Source organism: Brassica napus, chromosome C6, assembly GCF_020379485.1.
Source record: "Brassica napus cultivar Da-Ae chromosome C6, Da-Ae, whole genome shotgun sequence".
Classification (NCBI taxonomy): Eukaryota; Viridiplantae; Streptophyta; class Magnoliopsida; order Brassicales; family Brassicaceae; genus Brassica; species Brassica napus.
In genome coordinates this window covers 24996995-25019296 of record NC_063449.1, presented here as the reverse complement: position 1 = coordinate 25019296, position 22302 = coordinate 24996995, and the positions used below count along the sequence as shown (strand labels likewise).

Sequence of the window (22302 nt, the reverse complement as noted above, 5' to 3'; positions counted from 1 at the left end):
AAATTCCTTTTTAATATTTTAATTGAAATGGCATAATCTATTTTGATTTGACACATCGAAGTTTTAGTAGAGACCAATTCTAGCTAGATTAAACGGTATAGGAACACTTATCAATTGTCTTTGTTGCTTGTGATTGAATGCAAATTAGTAAGGATTTAGAGTTTCTTGTGAGAGAAGAGGAGCTGTTGATTGTTGCGCAAGTAACTCTTTCCTGAGTTTTTATATTGCAAAACACTGAACTGTGGCGCTATTGTGGGATCTTATTCTTTTTATGTTTTTTTTTTGGTCAAATGGGATCTTATTCTTTTCAACAAGTTTATTAATCCAATGTTCGACAGATAACACAGAGAAACAGACTAGGTTCGTTCTTTCTTTCTAGACCTTAGTTTGACTGTATAAACGAGTTGACGTAATAAAGAATGGTAAAAGAAACACAGTAGGCCCTTTCTCAAAAAAAAAAAAAACACAGCTTTTACAAAGTAACAAAAAATCGATACATCCCTTGCTCCTGCGTTATTGTTTATTCTTCGGGATGTCTCATCTTTCCTGTACAGATTTTGAAACATCGAGATAATTGAGCCGACAAGTCCCTAGTAGCAGTTCTGGTAGTTCATTTTCTGTATTTGCCTGCATAATACGTGTTAAAACATCAAAAATTATTACCATAATGCAAAATCTTACAATTCAACAAATTTAAGGGCATGATTAGCTTTGCTTTACCTGTATCAGAAAAGCCATTTCTATAACCAAGTTGGTAAGATACCCAAGAACAAGATTGGTTACACCTCTTGCAACAGTTGAAGACCCAACATCAACATCAAGCTGAGAAAGAAACCAAGCTCAAAAACATTATGATTTTGTTAGCAGAGATAACATCTAACATAAATTTTGATTTTATCTTTTACCTCAAAGTAATTCTTTCCTCGGGTGTAACGAACTTCAAGTGCCTGACCCACCAAGCAAGCCTTCTTGCCAACACTTTGTTTCACAATCCATGAACCTTTGGAGATATGAGGGATGAGTTTAAAGCGCGAATTGCGATAAGCGTCATCACCATTGACAAAACTCTCTATCAAAGGATGCTCTTCTAATGGAGTTTTCAGCATATAGTACAATGCTAGACTGTACATAGCTGAACCAGGGACCTGATTTATATACATTTGATATCAATTAGTGTCTCTTAACTATGAATAAAATCAATGAATCTTTAGAATAATAGAAGCTTATCTCAAAGTTACCTGCATGTTTACAATGAAGAAAAACTCTGGACCGCCTTTGGCTGCATATTCCTGAACTAGACCGCCTAGACGTCCACCAAGATCATCTTCTCGCTTATTAGAACTTATCCAGTCTGCTCCAATCATTTGCATCAATGTCTCATTTGCCTTCACCTATAGTTTAAGTAGTACCAGCAGCATCATTATCATATGTGTTGACTTACGTTTAACAAAATTTCAAGAACACAAACATATTTGTGTATCTAGAAAACAGTGTAACCTTTTGTCGGTCTTTTAAATAATTTTCTCCACGAATTAAGAATGTAGATGGATCTGCCGTAGCCCAACTACAAGGCATAGTAAGATTTGGGTCTTTCTGAAGAGTGGCTCCATAGAAGAATGTGCTCTTATCATCCATACCGACCTCTTGTAAATCCATATAGCCTTTCTTATTATTGGCTAAATCTTGAAGTTTCTTGACAATACCAGCTGGTGATGGTATCTTGAGCTGAAACACATACAACTTTCAGATTTACCTTGACCAACAAGCAAAACAACTAGAAGTGATTTACCTGAGAGTGTCCTTGTGAAAAGGGAGAGTTATCAATTAAGCTATCGAACTCGGAGGGCTCAGGAACGTCGAAAAATTCATCAGAAACATTATTCAAGTCCATCAAACTGTGGCGTGCTGAAGAAGGTTTCTCCATTTCATCAGCCTTCACAAGCTCTAGATCAACCCTTTTGGCTTCTGTTATAAGGGGTCTAATGTTGACCTTGGACAAGCAGGATTTGGTTTCTAAGAACTCCCCTGAGACGAATTCAGCGAAGCCATGTCCTTGTTTCGCTTTGAACATTTCACGTAACGCAGCAAGTCTCTCAACCACACGGATGGTTATGGATCTTGAAGAAGACGGCCTCATGTATAAGTTCCAGCTTCTCCAATCAATGGCTACCATATGCTTTACTAGTGATTGTTTCCCTTTGCTTACCGGAGCCACCACGTAGCCACCACCTACGTTCAGAATGCAAAACGCATAAATAAAGGATTATGAAGTCAACTTTTAACTTTTAACGCAAAACCATATTAGAATGTGAGGTAATAAACTTTACTTTTGACACAAGCACGAACATAACCCCGCCTTGGTGGGCACTTCTTGTGATAAACAGAGTGGCAAAGTATCACTGTGATATTCAATGTTAAGAAGTTTATAAACCTGGAGACTCAAAGGATTGAAAATCTCAAGAATTTTATCTAACCATAGGTTCCATCTTCTTCCCTTCTCCAGTAGCGTCTCAGCAATAAGTCTCTTCGATTCATACCCCAGGGCAACCAATCACTGTATAACTGGACATTGATTATATCTGTGTGTCCATCAAGATGCTCCACCACACTGCCTTTGTAGAAACAAAAGTCCCATCTACAAGAAAGTCATGTAAACCCCAAGTCAAAAACCAGATTAATCTCTAAACCTACATAGAAAGTACGGCATGTATAGTACTAGACCATTGTGGTTGGTTAACCTCACAGAACAAAGTTATAGAGCTTACTCTGATCTTAAAGGATCAAGAGACATTAGTGTATTGAAGATATCTTCTGAAGTACCATCAATGACTCCAACTGCCATTACTGCAGGGTGATCATCCCAATGCTGCAAGAGGTTTCAGTAAAAGAAACTAAAGTTAAGAAAACCAATTATGATTCAAAACTGCAGTAATGAACAAAATAAACTTTACCTTTCCTCGTGAATCCCAGTCTTTAGCTTCTTTAAAAAGGCGTAAACCTGAAAACTCAAAAGATCGGCAAGGCCAACGGTTTCTTGAGTCACAAGTCAGTTACAAAAGATAATTGTATTTTCTTACCGTTTTGGCATCCAAAAATTTTCCATGGAGAAGGAGCAATGACATCAGGTGCTATTGTTTCAACATTCAGTGATGAGTAATTTGTCCAATCTACTGAAACTTTGCGGCGTGTCCTCTTGGATAGATCAAGCTTCACAAGTCCTTTCTGAGCATGAGATACAAATTCACAATCCGGAAAAGGAAACCCCTGAAAATATAAATAAACTCTTTTAGTCTCAATCTTACAATGTATATAATGTAATAAAAATTAAAGAACCTTTTGTGAAGCATCTTGTAATGATCTGATCCATTTGGCTGCTTCTTCAGGACTACTTGCTCCCAGCTGTTCAGAGTTAAAAGTTAACAAAAAGAAGCATAAAAAACATGATATATACAGAAAATAACCTTCCAAACAAACCTTCAATTGATCCAAATGATTTGAAGTGTTGTAAAGTGTAAATATGAATAGGATCTGAAACAACACATGACAAAAAATACTTATAAAGTGTAAAAATTAGAGATTTGCAGCTTTATTACTATCAGTATCCAAAACTTGGTACCTTTCTATGGAAACTCTCTCTTCCATTATCAGTAACCCTAATACAACAGTCTAGGGATGCTCTTCTGTCAGGCTCCTATACAGAAAAAGAAAAACAATAAGAACATGAAGATATCCCATGTTCATCCGTTTATTCCACATCACTTGTTCATGTCAATATCTTGAATCTACACGTAAATCTCTCAATATACTAAATGAGGTTGTTGAACATAACACATAAACAAAATGAGGAAATGAAAAAAAGAAATACAAACCTCATTGTGATCTGATGGTACTGATCTAAAGCTTTTAAGGTTGTTGTCAAGAAGAAGAAAATATCGTTTACGAGAGAATTGAAGACCAAACCGGTTATGTCGGATGGTGTAAAGCCAACCTTCCATTCTTCCGTCTGTTCGAGACATTTCCATTTTTCTAGAAAAACTTGTTCTTAGTTTTGCATTTCATAAAACAATTCAAATTATAAAAAAATATTAAAAATCACCAGGAATTATTTTATTTACCACTTGAAATGCTTCTTCTCCGTAAACGATTCGCTATAACAAAACTTCTTGTGCCTCGAATGCTTAACTTGAAGCGATTCTCTGATTCCGCCTCAGCGAAACAGAGAACCGAAAGTGTTATTGAAAGATCAGTTGCAAAGGAAGTTTTGTTTATTTATTTTGTTATGTTCTTTCTTTTCTTTTTAGTGCTGTTTTATTTCGTTTTGGATATAAACTTTTTAATTTTGATGGTTAAAAATTGCTTGCTATTTATGAGAAGCTAAATGATTGGCCATCTTTAAATTCTATAATTAGCTTCTTTTATTTAAATCTGCCTGTTCGTTTTGCCGATTCCGGAAGTCCTTAAATCGTAAGGTGAATGACTGACAAGTGAGGAAATGCCCAACATATTCCACAACTAAAGCTAAGACAAAGAAAGACACACAATGGTTGCATTCATTTGATATGTTGAACTGATTTGTATTAAATGAAAAGTCCGCTTTTTAAATGTGAATTTTAGAAAAGTCACTCAAAAAATCTAGTTATTAAACTTGTTAATTCACAATGTATTTTGAAATCTAATGTTATTGAAAATATTTTATTTTGTGAGTTTTAAAGTGTTTCTAGAAATCTTATGTTATTGAAAATATTTTAATTTGTCTTTTAAAGTATTTTGGTGGAATTTAAAAAAAAATAAGATCTAAATGATTTTCTAGAATGATTTAACAAAAATTAATTAATTGAAGAATAAATCAATTTCCAATTCTAAATTCTAGATCGAATACAACCAATTATTTTTGTTACATACTCTAAACACAAATTCATCTCATTACATAAAAATAATGATGCCAACACATAAATTGGGCCTCACCCATCAATGTTGTCATACTGACCAAAGTGTTCGTAGGAGGATTGGCTTGGGACACTCATAAAGAAGCAATGCATGATCATTTCATCAAGTACGGTGATATCTTGAAGGTCGTCATCATCTTCGACAAATTCACTCACCGTTCCACAGGCTACGGCTTTGTATGTTCCTCTTCACTCTTTATTTGTTCTTTTCTTCTTAATTTATCAAACTTTGTTTTCCTTGTTTCTCAAATATTTAATATTATGTTTTTATTTTGTAGGTGACTTTCAAAGATGCGGAAGCCGCAAAGAGGGCTTGCGAAGACTCGACTCCGGTCATCAATGGCCGACGTGCCAGCTGCAATCTTGCCTCTCTTAGTGGCAGCCTTCGTAGATCGCCCACCATGGCCTCTCCTCAAGAAAGGTTCATCTAAGTTTATTTTATATCAAAAAATTTTTTGTATAATTATATCGCATATGCAAAAATTCAGTCTCGTAACATCTGGAAAAGTAGTCATTTTAAAACGTCTAGACTGATCAATGATCAAAATAGCAGTGAAAATATATAACTTAATTATATACACGTAAAACATATAACGAAAAGGAAAAAGTTATACACACATAAATTACATTGGTTAGAACGTCATATATGAAATTTTCTATGCTTGTGGTTCAAAAAAAAATGAAATTTTCTATGCAGGTAATGTTAAAGGAATCGTACGTTATGGGTAGTATGGTGCATGTGTATATGATCTCTAATGCTATATAAGGTTTTCATGTACAATTTTGGTATAAAAAATAAATCAAATCATTAGTTAATGTTTTGGCAGCAAACAATTTGTAGGCAGGATGTACATCCAAACTCAGCATAAGAGACCTTCCAAGGATTGAATATCGAGTAAATGGAACTAAAACACCATTAATTGATGCCATTTGAAATTTTTAGAAACCATCTAATTTTTCAAGACCAATCTTATAACTTCACCAGATCAATATGATGTTTTGACATGTGAAGGATCAAAGAATGTGAGTAGGTCCACGCCAGGACATGTGGGGAATAATCAAGCTCAATGGTACTACCCTGCGGGATTCACACACCCGCAACATCAACACCACCATCAGGCCGTTCCTTTCTATATATGGGTAAACTATTTTTAATTTCTACGGTCTGATCTTCTTCAATTTAAAATGTACTTAAAATCAATAAATATATATAATTAGTCGGTTTGATATTAAATTATAGGCACCCGTCCTCTTACGTTGCCCCGACCCCCGAACATGACCTTCAATCAAGTAAGTCTCATGATTTCTAAATTAATAAAACTGATATGCTTGCACTATGATCTTCCATACTCATGAAACAAATTTGTGTGTGATGGTTTAATGATCAGAAAGTTGGGTACATTGGAGGAACCTATATGAATGGATACTATGCACAGCCTCAGCCACAACCGCAATATTATACAACCACCATCACATGTATGGTGGAGGACGAGTAATGGTTGGGACAAGTCCGATGATGCCTCTCTACACTTTCTATCCTTGTCTTATCATCAGTCTCGGGCAATCGGATTTCCTCAAGCTTCCTTTACGAAACCTATTTCCACTCATCGCATCAGGTATTTTGTCATTTTATCCTAAACCTTATAACGTAAGCTAGATTACTCAAACAATATAAAATAATGACATATTTGACTCATTATAAGTAGTACTGCAATTTTCATTTCAAATAAATGTATCAAAACTAACATTTAATCACTTATATATTTGATTTACATGCATATAGATAATTAAAATGTATATTGTTGCATTATTAACTTAAGTTTAATAATCATAAGTTGTAGAAACGTAGTATTTTGGTTATAATTTGACTCTTGTAGTAAATATTTGTGATTTTTAATGTTCATAAAAACTATTTGTGGTTTTTTTTTTCTCAGAATAATTATTTACTACTATTAAACATCACATATATCGATATACATGATGGCTAAACGAATGATACAGTTGCGAGAAATGATTCTTGATCTTTTAATATAGTATGTGAGCAACATATGTAGGTTCTTCATTTGTATCAGTGTGATCAATGTATTCTCATTATTTTCTTTGGATCAATGTAGAGAATATTAAATCATTAAAGCCTGCACAATATATCTTGTTGGCAAAAAAATATATTCTTACATGTGTATTACATACATAATGTTTCAGTTCTTATCCATCTAGCATCTGTCTATACATCTTTTACTAGGTTTGAACAAATTAAATCTGATAAGACATACATGCATACACAATTTAGTCACCTTATTTGATATCTCAGTCATGGCCTCATGTGCCCATGATGTGGTAACACATGGATCCACCATCCTCACTATCTAGGCTCTGCTTTGTCACGTGACTGCCTCGTTGTAGCACGTGTATTTGTAACAATTTAGCTGGATTCTAGAGCTTCATAAATAGTAAAAGTTTCCTTCGTTACATGCAAGATCTTCCTGTCCGAAAAATCTTGCATGAATCCTATTAATAAATCTTGCATAGTTAGATCTGCTAATATCATTGTTGTACCGACTTTTGCTCGAATTTAAACGCTTGTAACGACGCCCTTTTGGGATGAATTAATAAAATTCTCATTAAAAAGAAAAAAAAAATCTTCGTGTTGGAAAATATATATTAAACTGGCACAATAAAGATTTGCTTTTGACTGCTGAAATATAGGTACAGTTGGAGGAGAAAATAACATACTCCCTCTGTTCCTAGATTAAGATTTTCTAGAGTATGCACGCCTATTAAGAATTTAATAAATATTTATAATTTAATTTATTTTTTACTTTATTATACACTTTCCAATAACTTTCCACCAATGAAATTTAATCAATTCAAATATTCTTAATTAATATTCCTCAAAAGTATAAAAAAATAACTTAACAATATAGAAAATGTATCTTTGTGGAACTAAAAAAAAATCTAAAACATCTTAGTAGCGAAGAAGACCACATAAGTTGATGGTACAAGTACAACCTATTAATAAAACGATTCATCCGAAGATTATTCATTTTCTCGAGACCTAAATCAGTTTAAAAAGATTAATTCATTTACATTTAATAATGTATTCGTTAAAGCTATCTATTATTAGAGTTTCCAGAGTTAAAATTATGAAATCATCGTCTAAGAACCGATTATCACAAATTGTTAAGTGAAAACAAAAAAGATCATTTACGTTCATACAATCATACTATTAAACGCCTTAGTTATCTCCGCCGTTCCAGATCTGACGCCAAGACCTCTTTTTTCTGAAGAATCTGTCCACCTCCTCCATGGTGTTGATGGTGAAGGCTCCTTCTCCGTCGCGGTGCCGACTTCCTCCTGATCCCCCACCATCTAAGCTTCTTTCGGTAGCGTTTGAAACTCTCACTTCTATCATCCCACCTGAACCACCAGATTCTCCAGACTCGTTCTTCGTCCTTGTTCACCGTCTTCGGCCTTTAGACTCGTTCTCTAGCGACTTCCATAGCGTCTCTCTCGGAACACTTACCCAAGCTTGGGATTTCAAGTCTCCTCTTTCAGATATAGCGATTAATTCCATTGGTAGTGCTGTTTCCCTTAGACTATCGTACCTCTCCAACAAGCCTTGTGAAGGTATTGTCTATGTACCTCTTTGGAACAAATCGTTTTTGAGGAAAGTTCATTGTGATGTCTGCCTGTTGAAACTCTATTTACCTCAGTGTGAGGATGTTACTCTCTCTTTAACTCTTAGGATGAGATCCAGTTTACCTCTGTAAGAGGATGATGAACTCCCAGTTAGCACTCTGCTACCTCGCTATGAGGATGTTCTTCGGACTAGTATCATGTTAGCATTGTTTCATCACGGTTCAGCTTTATGGAGATTAGGATTGATGAGTATGAGTTTGTCCCCCTTTCCATTGTGGCTTATGGGAAAGAAAAACCTTCTCGTTGGTTTGAGTGGCGTTGTTACAGGGGACACTATGTTGAAGATGGTTATCTCAGATGCAGAAACTATGACCTCACTAGCTCTTTTTTCAGCAATCTTTGATACTAACCTCTTGGCCATGATGGCCCTTGAGACTTTAATGTCTCTCCTTTGTGAAATTGTCTGGAACTGTCAAGATGCAAAGGATGTTTCTCTAGCGTTGGTGGGATCTTCACTCATGGTTGGAGCTTTGATGCTTTGCTCAGTTCTTCTCAAGGCTAAGGAATTAAGCCTCCTTAGGTTTCATATATTCTCAGACTCTCAAGTCTTCATATCTACCCTGAGCTGAGGGTCTGTTTTGAACGAGATCGCAGGTGTTCTCCATGACTGTAGAAGCCTTGCTACTTTCTTCAATCCTCTATGTTTTAGCTTCATTCCTTGTATTGATTATGTTCAGGTTGTTTCTTTGGCAAAGACGAGCCTTGAATGTATGATTGTTGAAAACTTTGTGTTTTATGTTATTTGACTGAAAGAAATAGTTGACAAAAAAAAAACGCCTTAGTTAGTGACCATGCGGCTTGGAGTTATGGTTGAGCACTTGAGCTCATGCTACTAAACTTTACTGGTTAGTGGTTTTAGGGTGGTGATGTGGTTCGGCTCTGTCAGAGAGTTCCTACTATTAAGCTCTGTTAATTTTTGTTGGTGTTAGGTCCGAATTTTAGTGTCTATGGGCTGAACATCGTGGTATAGGTTTTGACTTTTGAGGGCAATTTTCCATCGACTCTCGTCTTGATCCCAAGTGGAATGTTTCTTCGTTTTTGTAACCGGATAAAACAAATTTCCATTTTGCTTTGCAAGTGCCCGCCTCAGCTTGAGACTTTTTTTTCGGATTTTTTATAGCTATTTTGTTATGGATTACCGATTGTTGTTTGCTCCCACGTTTTTCTTATTGTGCAATTAATTGTTTAGGTTTTACAAATAGTTAAAACATTTATTGTTACACTTTATCTTCATTTTTAGAAAGGACATTTACATTCTTAGCAAAGAAAAAGAATGAAAATGTTGGTTTAGTAACTTTCAAAAGTTCAATCTTAAAAGTGAAAAGAATAAGGGCTTAAAATTAAAATATTAAGAAAGTGGGGGTATCGTCTCCATAAATTAAAAACAATGTTGAAATTGTATTTTCTTCTCCATACATGGAATAATCTCGGATGATCTTAATGAGGCAAAAAAATATTTTGTCATACTCTTACTAATTTTCACACTCTTTTATATTCTCGTACGCTTCGTATATATGGTTAATGTCGAAAGCGTCCCTCTCTATATGACCAATCAAAATCTTTCTCTCTCTAACTCATTCTCTCTTCTCCGTCTCTCATCTCTCTCCTCCGTCGGGTTTCCGCAAATTGCGCTCAAATCAAATAAGCTTGCTTTCCTCGCTTGGATGCTGAATCATTGAGAAATTGATCTCCAACACAGCTCAAATCAACTTCAGGTAAAGCATTTGCTTGGTCTGTATCTTAAATCGTCGTAAAACCTCATGTTTTGAATCAACCATACACGATTTACAAGATTTGTAGTTGTGATATCAGATAGAATAGTTCATATTTGTGTTCACAATGAAGGATTGAAAAGTGTGGATTGTTTGTCTATTAGGAAATTGGATAATCAACAACTGATATGATCATAAAGAATGTCGGAAATCAAAGTTAATTCTTATTTGAATTGAAGAGGCGAAACAGCTTGAAAACCTAGTATAACTAGGGTATAAATTAAATGGTAAAACTTGGTTAGATTAGAGTGTTATAACTTTGTATAACTCGGTATTAGTTGAACCGTAAATATGTGTAACTAGGTCAATATTTAATGCCAAAAATATGTAACTAGGTGAAACTTTACTAACAAAAATGTGTAACAAGGTATAACTAACTTAGTATAACTTTAGTAGCATAATTGTATAACTAGGTATAACTTAGTATAACTTTAATGATATAACTATATAACTAGGTTTGACTTTAATGGTTTTAAATTTTTTTTATACAACAAACAATAGGTTATTCTTCTACAAACATACACTTTGACTATGATGGACATTATTCGAAGTTTGGGGATGTTTTTGAATGGATTCCAAACGATGGTCGTTTGTATGCTATAGCCTTTAAGACATCATCATTGGAGGAGAAACACTTATTCGTTGTTGAAGAAGAAGATATGCAGGAAGATGACCATAGATCCGTGTATGTAGAAATAGAATATGAGTTACATTCCATTGGTAGTGGAACCTAATGCCTACTCCATCGGCAGGATGTAGAGGAGTTATAAACTAATTAAAAAAATTAAAAAATTAAAAAAACAATAAAGAGTGCTAGAAGAATATCCTGTAGGCCAATTTCATAGAGCTCCTTTAAAAACTCTAAGTACAGCTATCATCTTTTAATTGAATAAATTTTGGTACAAAATACAAAAATTAAATAAAAAATAAAATTATTATCAAAATATTAATGCTTTATCATTAAGAACTTGATGTAGGTTCTTTGCCATTAAAGGTGCTCTAAGAGGCAGTCATATATATTAGATCATATAATCATAAAACTATTATATAACATAAATAAACAAACGATGAACTTCATATTTTATAAAAGAATCATCATATATGTATTTTTTTATAAGTGATTAACAAAAGTAATTTGAAACAAAAAAATAAGTTTATTTATCTTTGATTCTTTTTAACTGAAATAACTTCTTTTAGAAATGAATATTTTCATGATTTTTGATATAAACAATTCATGTAGATGAAAATAATATCTTTAAAATTATATGGGTCATAGTAACATTATAATTTATTTTGGCAAAAGATAAATATAAGTAAAAGGTAAAGACAAATTTATAAATATATAGCTTCAAATTTGAAGTAAGAAATGAAGCACCGTAGAGCAAAATTTGTTTCAAAATAAAATAAAAAATGGAAAATGAAACACCATTGCAGATGATCTTAGGCTCAGAGATACAAAATCACAACCTTGGCCAGGTTTGTGCACCATTGTTTCACCAGAAATACAGGAGAAACAAACTATGATGCGTCTGCCCTCAGTTTAGATCAGGCCATCTAAAGAGCTTGAAGTATTGGAACAACTCTTACACTGTCTCCCTCGTGATCTGTATATACCTTGAATCCTCTCTTTTCATAAATAGGAGATGAGTTTTTTTGTCTGAAGACTTATGTTATGATCTTTCCTTGAGAAGAAGTATGATCCAAAAACAAAGAGGAAAATGATCAACTTTGGATTAATATATTCAACAAGAATCTGAACCATCCATACATGTATTTGACTGGATGTCTTGCAATAAAGAAAAATACATTCAATTTGCACTAACTAACTATGCCAAAAGAGAGAGAAAAGAATGGATATCTAGACATGTGAACTAGTTAAACAACTCCATCTCCTAGTTCGAGATCCCTCGCCTAGAATCATTAGCATCCCCATATTATTTGCTGACAAATTGTACACATACCTGCATTCAACTGCATTCATCAGAAGGCAGTAAAACCAAAAAAATAAAGCAAGTGTTTTAACAGGCTAATCTTCTTACTTGTTTTGCTTGGCTTTCCTTCTCCAAGAAACAAAAGACACAATCCACTAAGACACACACAAGAATGGGGGGGAAACTCAGATACCAATTTTCATGCTGTGACCGTTTACATATGAGAGATTATGATTGTTTTTACCTTGAAGACCGTTACTACACAGAATGCTTTGAAAGATGGCATTTTGCTAACCGGGTGTCGCCTCTTTGTTGTGACAGTTTCCTTTGATAGATGTTGTGCTATCTCTTTCAGTAACACCAACTGAGCTTTGTCTGTTCGCATAGATACAATGGTATGTCTCAATGACTCCCTGTCAGCCTCAAGTGCTTGAAGCCTTGTGTAAAGCTTCTCAATATCTTGCTCGTTAACTCCATGCTAAGTCATGACCACCGATTCTTGGTATCTAGGCGAATGCCAGTGATCACCGTTCAACTCTCCCTTGCTAATCTTACTAGGCTCGTCGTCAATCTTAACTTCAGAGACTCCCACGTGAACCGAGTCAATAGTATAAACTCTATCACTACTACAAGACATAGGAGAGTCTGTCCCCTTTATATCTTTAGCAGCTTCTAAAGGAGAGTTTGGATCATAATATGGAGACTGACCAACCATCACCTTCTCCACAACCTCAACATTACCATCTGGTCCGCTCGGATTCTCATCATCCACACTACATTTCAAAGTGTATTCACACGGGTAAACATCTATACCAACCGTGCTAGAGTCTCTACCAAAACCGAGAACCTGATCATGCATCTCTGCTTCAGTTAACCCACAGCTCAGCAGCCTATCCTTGTAAGCTTCAAACTCATAAGACAAGGCCTCAATAGCTTGCTCTTTCTCATACAACAACTCCTCCAGAACCTTGAGCTTTTCTTGGTCATGCGTCATCTTCTCCTCAGCAAACCCTTTGAATTGTCGAGCTTCCATCTGTATCTCAAGCCTTCTCTCTCTGCAGCCTAAGTATCATGGACATTGTCTCGTTGTCTGCTGAAGCAGCAGCGTTTCTCTCCTCTTCAAGCTCCAAGTGAAGATCTTTCACTATCTTCCTCTGGCTAGAAAGATCCTCAAGTAGAGCAGCACATTCGTTCTCAACTAGTAACCTTGCGGTTGAAGATGAATCAGAAGAGCCTCGTGACAACAACAACATAAGGTTCCCTTCTTCGTTGAACTTTCTTTTCACCGTTCTAGTACATGCCCCAAGGGAATAATCACAAACAAAGTCGCAGCATTTCCCAACGTCTCTTGATGGAAAACTCTGTTCAGAATCCATGGCTAGACACATATAGACAAGCTAAGTACGTTCCCAAAAGCCCTAATTTGTGAATCTAATCAAAGGAGGAACCTTTAACAACTTTGCCGTTAACGAATTGCGAGAAAAGTTTCTGCAAAGCCAAAACAGAGAAGATAAGTGATGATTCTCAAAATCCAGAAGAAGGTATATCATTAAGAAAAAAAAGCCCAAGAATTTTTATGATAAATATGTAATCTTCTTTAATCTCGACACGAAACTTAAGGTGGGTGCAGCTACCTATTCACAATTATCTCTCCTTCCGGGAAAAAGAAGAGGGAAACTTTCATTCTGTTTCCCGGGAAAAAAACAGAGGAAAAATGTTAGAAACAGAGACTTTGTTTCTGTTACAGAGGGAGAGAAGACGGAAAATAAAGCTTTTTAATTGGTGTTTGTGTTTGATTCTTCATCTTGCCCATCTATCTCCCTTCTGAATCGGAGCGGGTTTCATAATTCTTCTTGGGTTATGTGCCCACGTAGAAGAGTAATATCATGTGATAAAGTTTGGCCCTTTTTTGGAGGAAAAAGCAAAAGAATTTAATAAATGGGTTAATTTGCGAAAAGGTTAAAATGTGAAGAATAATTAAGAGGATGGCAATGATTTTGACGTAATTGATGCGGTAACAATTAGGTCAGATTTTCTCCGGTTATACCCTTCTTGGGTGCAAGTTACCAGTGAGAAAAGAAACTAAAGATGACGTGACGAAAACTTACGTTTTTAGTTATGGACATAAATGAATCATTATTATTTACAATCAATCATGTAACAAAAGCTCACATCACATACTTATTTGCCACAAACATATTTACACATGAAAGAAAGAGAAACTATTTATCTCACACGTTTAGTGACCACAAAAATAAATACAGAGTGTTTTATTCTATGTAGCCAAAATATTATAAGATTATAACCATTAGGACACCAACCTCATCTCAACTCATATATAATAAAGTCTAAACAAGCTTACCTCCAACCCGTAAATACTAAAACCATAAATCATAATCAATAAACCCTAGATCCAAATATAAATCTTAAACTCAAATATCAACCTTAAACTCAAATATCAACCATAAACCCAAATAGAATATAACACAATAAATAGTATAGTACAAATTGAAGAAATTATGAAATTTCTATGTTTGCATGTAAGAAGTTAATGTAGTCTCAAACCTCAACCTCCATCTTCCAAATACTAAACCCTAAACTCTAATCATTAAACCCTAAGCCCAAATATCAAAACCATAAAATATTACATAATATTATGTAATCTTAAACTATATTATGTAATATTAGATTATACAATGTAGACCATTCATTTTGATAATCTACTTTTAAAATGTGAACATAATCATTATAAATAGAATAATATGAATTTGTGTGAAGCTTGTATTGGTGTTGTTAAGTAAATGCTAAAATCTAATTTGTAAATATTTAGTTTTGATCATAAACCAAGATTCATATAAATAACACAACAACAAAACATAACGCATTCTAATATATTGTAGAATAGCATTTCTATTCTATGTTCATCAAATGGAATAGAAATAAACAAATATTACACTGCAACAGTTAGAAAAAGCGAGTAGACTATGGATGGCAAGCTTGAGGAGGAGAGGAAGTAGTATTCCTATATTTTTTTGGTATTCCTAAAATTTTCATTACAAATATGAGAACTGTTGAATTTGAAGAGCACGATAGACTTTTCTATTTCATGTAGTATAGAAATATGTGAACAAAGTAGACTATATCTTAAATAGTATGATAGCCCACAAATATGTACATAAATATGTAAGTATATCCTTCCTCGTCTTTACCAACCGTGATTCTGCAATCTCATATTCGTTTTGACTTCGTCAATTCCTAGATTTCATCATCTTCTTCGTCTTCGTCGATGTTGATTCTTCACCCTGATGGATCAAATCCAGACTCAAACATTCTGCCATGAAGGTCTAATTCGTCCATTGTACCACTGCGAAAGAACAAAACAATTATTCACAAGTGAACTGAAATATTTTAAAAAAAAATTCAACTAACAAAACATTGGATATGATATAACATATAATTAACATTAGGAAACACCTATTCTTTATGGATATAGGCATGCTAAGGTACATGACTACATGACATGAAATAGTACTATGTGGGTCAAAAATATGGAATAAGCAATACGATCTTTGTTAGTAGAATAGTTTGCTGACTATTTACATATAGATTATATAGTATACAAGCATGCGTAACACAACATTGATAATGTAGATTATATACTATGTTAGTTCTGAAACTAGGCGAATTCGATTCCATATACACAGTCTAAGACTACACATGATAAGATATAAGTAACATAGTATCAATAAATAGAATGGAAAATAAACCAAATGGAATAGTCAGTGTGAATAAAAAAAATATTAGTAACAAACGAGATATCCAAACCCAATAGACTCCAAATCCAGAAGCGAGGTAAGAAATAGCAAGAAACCATAGTAAGCAACATGAGGATGAAACAAAACTGTGCAAATACAGTAACTACGTCCATTTTACATGAAGACAAAAACATAAAACCCAACCAGTGGCAAATTCCGATGACATGCTTACAACGTGACAAGGTAAACAGCAAAATGAATCAAAGAAATTAAGATTCAACGAAGGTAAGACCCAAATATGAACTGACACTAGGGTAAAGCGGTTGGAACTTGGGCTTTGACGGCAAATCGCGGAGGGAGACGACAATCTCAATGGCCTTTCACTTTAGCGTCTCTTCTATAGATTTGGAGAACAGGTTTCGGTAAGGAAACAAACAAACCGGCTTCGCAAACGTCTTCTGTCCAGATAACTAACGACAGAAGTGAAGACGGAGCGACTCTCGTTTGTGATACTATTCATCTTTTACCGGTGAAAAGTAACTGTATACATGGGTGTGATTCTAAAAGAAACACGGCTACCTTTTTACTGAAAATGTGTGATTACTTTAATTTTTTAATGCAGCAGGTTTTCCCGGTTTCGAAGAGGTACGGCAATATTACAGAAAATACAAGGAAAACAGTGAAAAGCTAGGGTAAATGGACACTGAGTTAATTATTAAATGTTTGAGCGCTATACGGTGCAATTTTCCTTAAATAAAAATGTTGTCTGACGACAAAAATCTGTTAAATAAAATGTTTTGTGATTTGTAATTAGTACATGTTTTGTGATTTGTAATTAGTAATTAGTAATAACTAATAAGAGATAAAATTAGCGAACGGGTGGGGAAAAGATCCCAAAGTTCATAAATAGATTTGTACATGAGCTAGATGTTTTGTCACCAAAAAAAAAGTTAGACTTATAAAGTTAAAATCATAATTAAGGTTTGAGTTATAACTATTTAGCTTATTTTTCATATGTTTATTAAATATACTTTACTTTTTACTATAAATATTAGCTTATTTTTCAATATGTTTTAAAAATATATTGATATCTTATAATATTATAAAATAAATTATAATATAATTTTATTTACAACATAACTATTTTAAAAAGTTTATTGCTATTTATTTATAATTTTTAAATGGTATTTTGTCACCGAAAACAAAAACTTGCGTTTTTGCATTTTTTTTCGTTTCACAATTTTTGTTGATTAGCAAAAAATTTACAGAATCACGTTTAAAACGTCATTCCATAGTTCCTCAAAGTTACTAATCATGGCCACATATTTATCATCAAACACTTGCACCAATATTGGTTAGATCACTTAGATAAGATCACAATGTTGATTTCATTTGTCGTTATCTTTTTTTTTAAAAAGATCACAGTAATATTGGTTACAAGGAATTAGTGTCTCTCTTTAAATTTTAGTTGTGGAATAAATTAGAGATAGTTGTACATGTAACAGGTAGTTATTGATCAATAAATGGAAGTAGTGAAGTTTAAAAAAATGAAAAGGACCACTTTTTGACAAATTTTAACACAAAGAAGGAGGAATGGAAATTAATGTATTTACTGGAAGTTTTAAACCCTTCATTAATTTTATTTTTTTGGTAATAATACTAAACAGAATCTAAAGTACATAAATGAAAGCTAATCCTACATATAGTTTTTTTTTTTTTTTTTTTTTTTTTTTTTTGACGTCAAAAGGCTATTCTATTACTCAAACTTGAGGTGGTCTGGGTAACCAAACCGGAATAGAACAACCAACAAAATGTAACTCTCTACGAAAAGATCTAGCAGTCTTGGCTAGAAAATCTGCTGTCTGATTTTGCGCCCGTGGAACGTAAGTGATGTTGAAGTCCGGGAAACATATCTGTAACGTCTCTATTCTCTCCAATTCCGTCGCAAAGCTTGGCCACGCCTGAGGATCCTTAACCATAGAAATCAGTTCCTTACAGTCTGTCCCAAAGCTCTGGCAGGTCGAGTGCTGCAGCATACTCTCCATCGCCCACCGCAGTGCTTCTACCTCTGAATGCAAGGCTGATTCACGTCGAGGGAAGTTTTTTGTCCCCATAAGCTGACTATTCCCAGAGCTATCCATCAATGTCCATCCACATCCACTAAAGTTAGCTGAAAGTGTCCAAGAACCATCTAATAAACAAATATTTCCCAAGCATACGGCTTGGGGTTCCTCATTTATAGTGTCTTGTGATACTGCTTGTACCACTTCATTAGCCTCAAACCATGCGTGGCATTCACTTTCAGCATGTCTAACTAGTTCCAGAGGATCTCTATCTATTCCCCTGAAGAGTTTTTCATTCCTAGCTTTCCAAATGTACCATATTATCCAGGGATAAGGATCCCTGTCTTGCTCTGGCTCCATGATACTATTTTTCCTCCAGAATAGATAATCCATGTTTGTGTAGACGCTCGATACCGGAAAAATATTTGGGCACGTCGGAGTTGAAGATAAAGACCATACTTGACGGGCTGGTGGGCATTCAAAGATTGCATGTGTGACAGTCTCCTCTGCTTCTCCACATCTTGGGCAGTAATTATCACACCTCATATTGCGTCTAACTAAATTCCTCGTTACTGCCACATGACCAGTTAACAACTGCCACATAAGATGGCACATCTTCGTAGGGGCCTTTAATTTCCACGCAAAGGCCTGGAGCTTTGTAATACTTGGCTCCAAAACTTCCTTCTCCTCTGTTAACTTTAATAAATTCTGCGCCACCCAATATCCAGATTTAACCGTGTATTGGCCACTCCTTGTAAAGTTCCAGCAGAAAGAATCACGACGGTGAGTTGAGCTTATGGCCAAACTCCTTATGAGTGGTATATCCTCAGGATGAACATAGCTCTCCAATAGTCCCACATCCCAATCCTTCAATCCCTGATCAATAAGATCGCTTACTCTCATGTTAGGATTCATCACAGGAGCTATGGGGGCAGCTGGCCTAGCGGGATTCGATGGAATCCATGGATCCTCCCATACCTTAACCTCATAGCCTGAGTGAATCTTCTGTCTAATCCCAAGTAACAGCAATTTTCTTGCAGCAGAAATGCTAGTCCACACATAGGATGGGCTGCTAACCGGGCCTACTCTCAGTGGTGAGCTCAATCTATAGTACCTTCCCCGTAAAACTCTGGCGACCAGGGAATCAGGAAACTGTACTAATCTCCATAGTTGTTTCGCCAGAAGCGCCAGATTAAACTCATGAATCAGTCGGAAGCCAATTCCACCCTCCTCTCTGGATCGACAGACCTTCTCCCATTTCGCCCAATGTATTCCCCTTTTTGGGGGATTCGAGCTCCACCAGAACTGAGCAATGGCACTTGCCAAATTTTCACATATCTCCAATGGGAGCAGGAAAGTTGACATGACGTATGTCGGAAGAGCGAGCAGAATGGATTTAATCAGTACTTCCTTTCCACCTTTTGAGAGCCATCTACCTGTCCATCCATTCACTCTATGCATCAGCTTATCTTTCAGAAATGCAAAAAGTTTGCATTTAGACCCGCTTATGTCTTCGGGGATGCCTAAGTATGTTCCCATTCCTCCTTCATTCTGTATCCCAAGTGCGTCTTTAATCTCTTGTCTCGTATTTGCATTAATCCGCTTACCAAAGAGTAAGGAGGATTTGTCGAAGTTGATGCATTGACCAGATGCTTGACCATATTTCCTGACTACTTTCATTACTTCTTCACATTCACGGGGCTCCGCCTTACAGAAGAAAAGGCTATCATCAGCAAAGAGAAGGTGGGATACCGACGGACACGTGCGTGTAACACGCATCCCTGTTATCTTCCCTTGTATCTCTGCATGATTAAGAAGGCTAGCGAGCGCTTCCGTGCATAGAATAAAAATGAAAGGAGACAAAGGATCTCCTTGTCTTAGTCCTCTACCTGGAATAATATTCCCTCTTGGCTCTCCATTCATGAGAACCTTGTATTTCACCGATGTAATGCATCGCATGACCCAGCTAGTCCAAGTTTCTGAGAATCCCATTTTACGCAGGACAGCTTCAATAAACGACCACTCCATCCTATCATATGCTTTGCTCATGTCTGTCTTGATGGCCATCCTTTTATTTCGTCCACTTGGTTTCGTTCGCAATGCGTGGAACAACTCCTGAGCGATCATAACATTATCTGAAATCTGTCTCCCAGCAACAAAGGCTGACTGGGTCTCCGATATCAAACCTGGTAGCACTTTTTTCAACCTCTGGCATAAGACTTTAGAGATTATCTTGTAGCTGACATTGCACAGGCTAATGGGTCTGAATTGAGTCATTGCATTAGGTTTTGATATCTTCGGGATGAGACATATATTTGTGTCATTCAGTCCGTTCGCCATCGTCCCCTCGAAAAGAAATTTATTAACCATAAGAGTTAAATCCTCCTTTACTATATCCCAAAATTTCTGGTAGAAAAGTGCAGTCATCCCATCTGGTCCTGGAGCTTTCTCTGGGTGCATAGCAAAAAGTGCCAATTTGACCTCCCATTCAGAGACCGGAGCTGTAAGGTCGTCATTCATAGCACCAGTTATCGTTGTTGGCACCTGAGCCAGCGCCTCCGCGATCTCCTCCGGGATCGATGATTCAAAAATCTGCCTGAAGTAACTAGTAGCAATGGCTACAAGTCCTTCCTCATCCTCAATAATATTCCCATTCTCATCTAAGAGCTGCGTGATCTTATTTCTTGCTCTTCTTTGCTTCGTCAAGGCATGGAAAAATTTTGTATTTCTATCTCCCTCTCTCAGCCAAAACACCCGACTCTTTTGCTTCCAGAACATCTCTTCCGCTTTAAGAGCATGTGAGAGTTCCTTCAGAGCTGCAGCAATTTCTTCAGTTGTGGCATTATCATCTGCATACAAGCCTTCCACCTTTTCTTTAAGTTCCTCCACTAATTTTGCCGAATTGACATTATTTTGCTTCCGCCACTCACTCAAGGCTCTCCTGCAGCTGGCAATATGTTCCATAATATTCGCGTTTGGAGGAAGATCAGGAGATTTCCATCCATCAAGGATAACTTGCCGTAGATCCTCATTATCCAACCATCTTTTATCAAATTTAAACTTCCTGGATCTTCTCGTTGGCTTTATGAGTATGTCTGCAAGAATCGGACGATGATCCGATCCCCATAGCCTCATATACTTAACAGTCGAGTGGGGAAACTTCTCATGCCAGTCCGCATTTCCCACTGCTCTGTCTAAGCGACATCGAACTGTTGATCCTCCTGCTCTCTTCCCCACCCAAGAAAGCATATCACCCGTAAAAGGAAATTCTAACATGCCACAATCATTAAGCATCTGCTTAAAAGGAAGAAAAGAGCTATCAGGGCGTTGTCTTCCTCCTGTTTTCTCGTTATGACATGTTATCTCATTAAAGTCTCCTATCATGAACCAAGGTCCATTTTTAGTTGTTGAGAAACGCGTAAGACGTTCCCAAACCTCATCTCGTCGTTCCAAAACAGGGTCACCATAAACAAACGTCATGAAAACTTTTATTCCATCAATGATTGCCTCAATGTCAATCATTCTGTTATTCGAAAATAAAACATTAACTCGAAAATCATCCATAAAAAATAAAGCTAAACCTCCGCTAAGGCCAAGTGGCTCAACGGTAAATAAATGATCAAATCCTAAATCGGCCTGAATGTTTTGCAGCAGCGGCCTCCTATTCTTCGTCTCAGAAAGAAACACAAGTCCTGGGCGATGCTTCTCACACATCTCCGTAAGGCGTCGAACTGTGAGGTCGTTTCCAATCCCTCGACAGTTCCAACTGAGTGTCCTCATTTATACTCATGTGATGAGTTTTTGGAACCCATCAATCCATCACTTTTGGACACTCCATTGGAAACACCACTTCTCTGCCTCTTTGAACTATGGTCATGTTTCCTTGACCTGCTCGAATCTCTAGCCATATGAGCTCCGTGAGACGAAGAAGAGGACTTCCGAGGAGATCCTCGACGAAGGATCTCAAATTTTTTGCTCTGAAGGCCCAAAGGGACATTCATTTTATTACTTTGTCTGCTGTGCTTCGACCCTTTATTATCAGGTTCTGAAGTTGCAGGCCCCCTCACAACACTGCTCACAGCCTGCTGCCCTTCTCTCTCTTCCATCTCTTTGAGGTCAAATCCAAGTAAATCCTC

The 22302-nt window shown here is 36.0% G+C and overlaps 2 protein-coding genes and 2 pseudogenes across 2 annotated transcripts; 1 reads left to right on the top strand and 3 right to left on the bottom strand.

Annotated features, from left to right (window-relative positions):
* Positions 1–253: 253 nt before the first annotated feature.
* On the bottom strand, positions 254–4305 carry LOC106409659 (protein ENHANCED DISEASE RESISTANCE 2-like). Its single transcript, XM_013850245.3, has 16 exons — positions 4116–4305; positions 3870–4026; positions 3617–3691; positions 3475–3528; positions 3334–3399; positions 3078–3264; positions 2952–2998; positions 2766–2866; positions 2475–2635; positions 2328–2399; positions 1790–2229; positions 1498–1725; positions 1239–1391; positions 906–1145; positions 721–822; positions 254–627 (listed from the first exon to the last, which is right to left on the bottom strand). The coding sequence occupies exons 2-16, from the start codon at positions 4020–4022 to the stop codon at positions 538–540; spliced, it is 2169 nt and encodes a 722-aa protein (XP_013705699.2). The 5' UTR covers positions 4023–4026; positions 4116–4305; the 3' UTR covers positions 254–537.
* A 659-nt stretch (positions 4306–4964) lies between these two features.
* On the top strand, positions 4965–6740 carry LOC106408714 (annotated as a pseudogene).
* Positions 6741–12128: 5388 nt separating this feature from the next.
* On the bottom strand, positions 12129–14456 carry LOC106409118 (annotated as a pseudogene).
* A 1189-nt stretch (positions 14457–15645) lies between these two features.
* Positions 15646–21646, bottom strand: LOC106350744. The gene is made up of 3 exons (XM_048759763.1): positions 20056–21646; positions 17922–19818; positions 15646–15712 (listed from the first exon to the last, which is right to left on the bottom strand). Exons 1-3 carry the CDS (start codon positions 21644–21646, stop codon positions 15646–15648), a joined length of 3555 nt encoding a protein of 1184 aa, XP_048615720.1.
* Between the last annotated feature and the right edge of the window lie 656 nt (positions 21647–22302).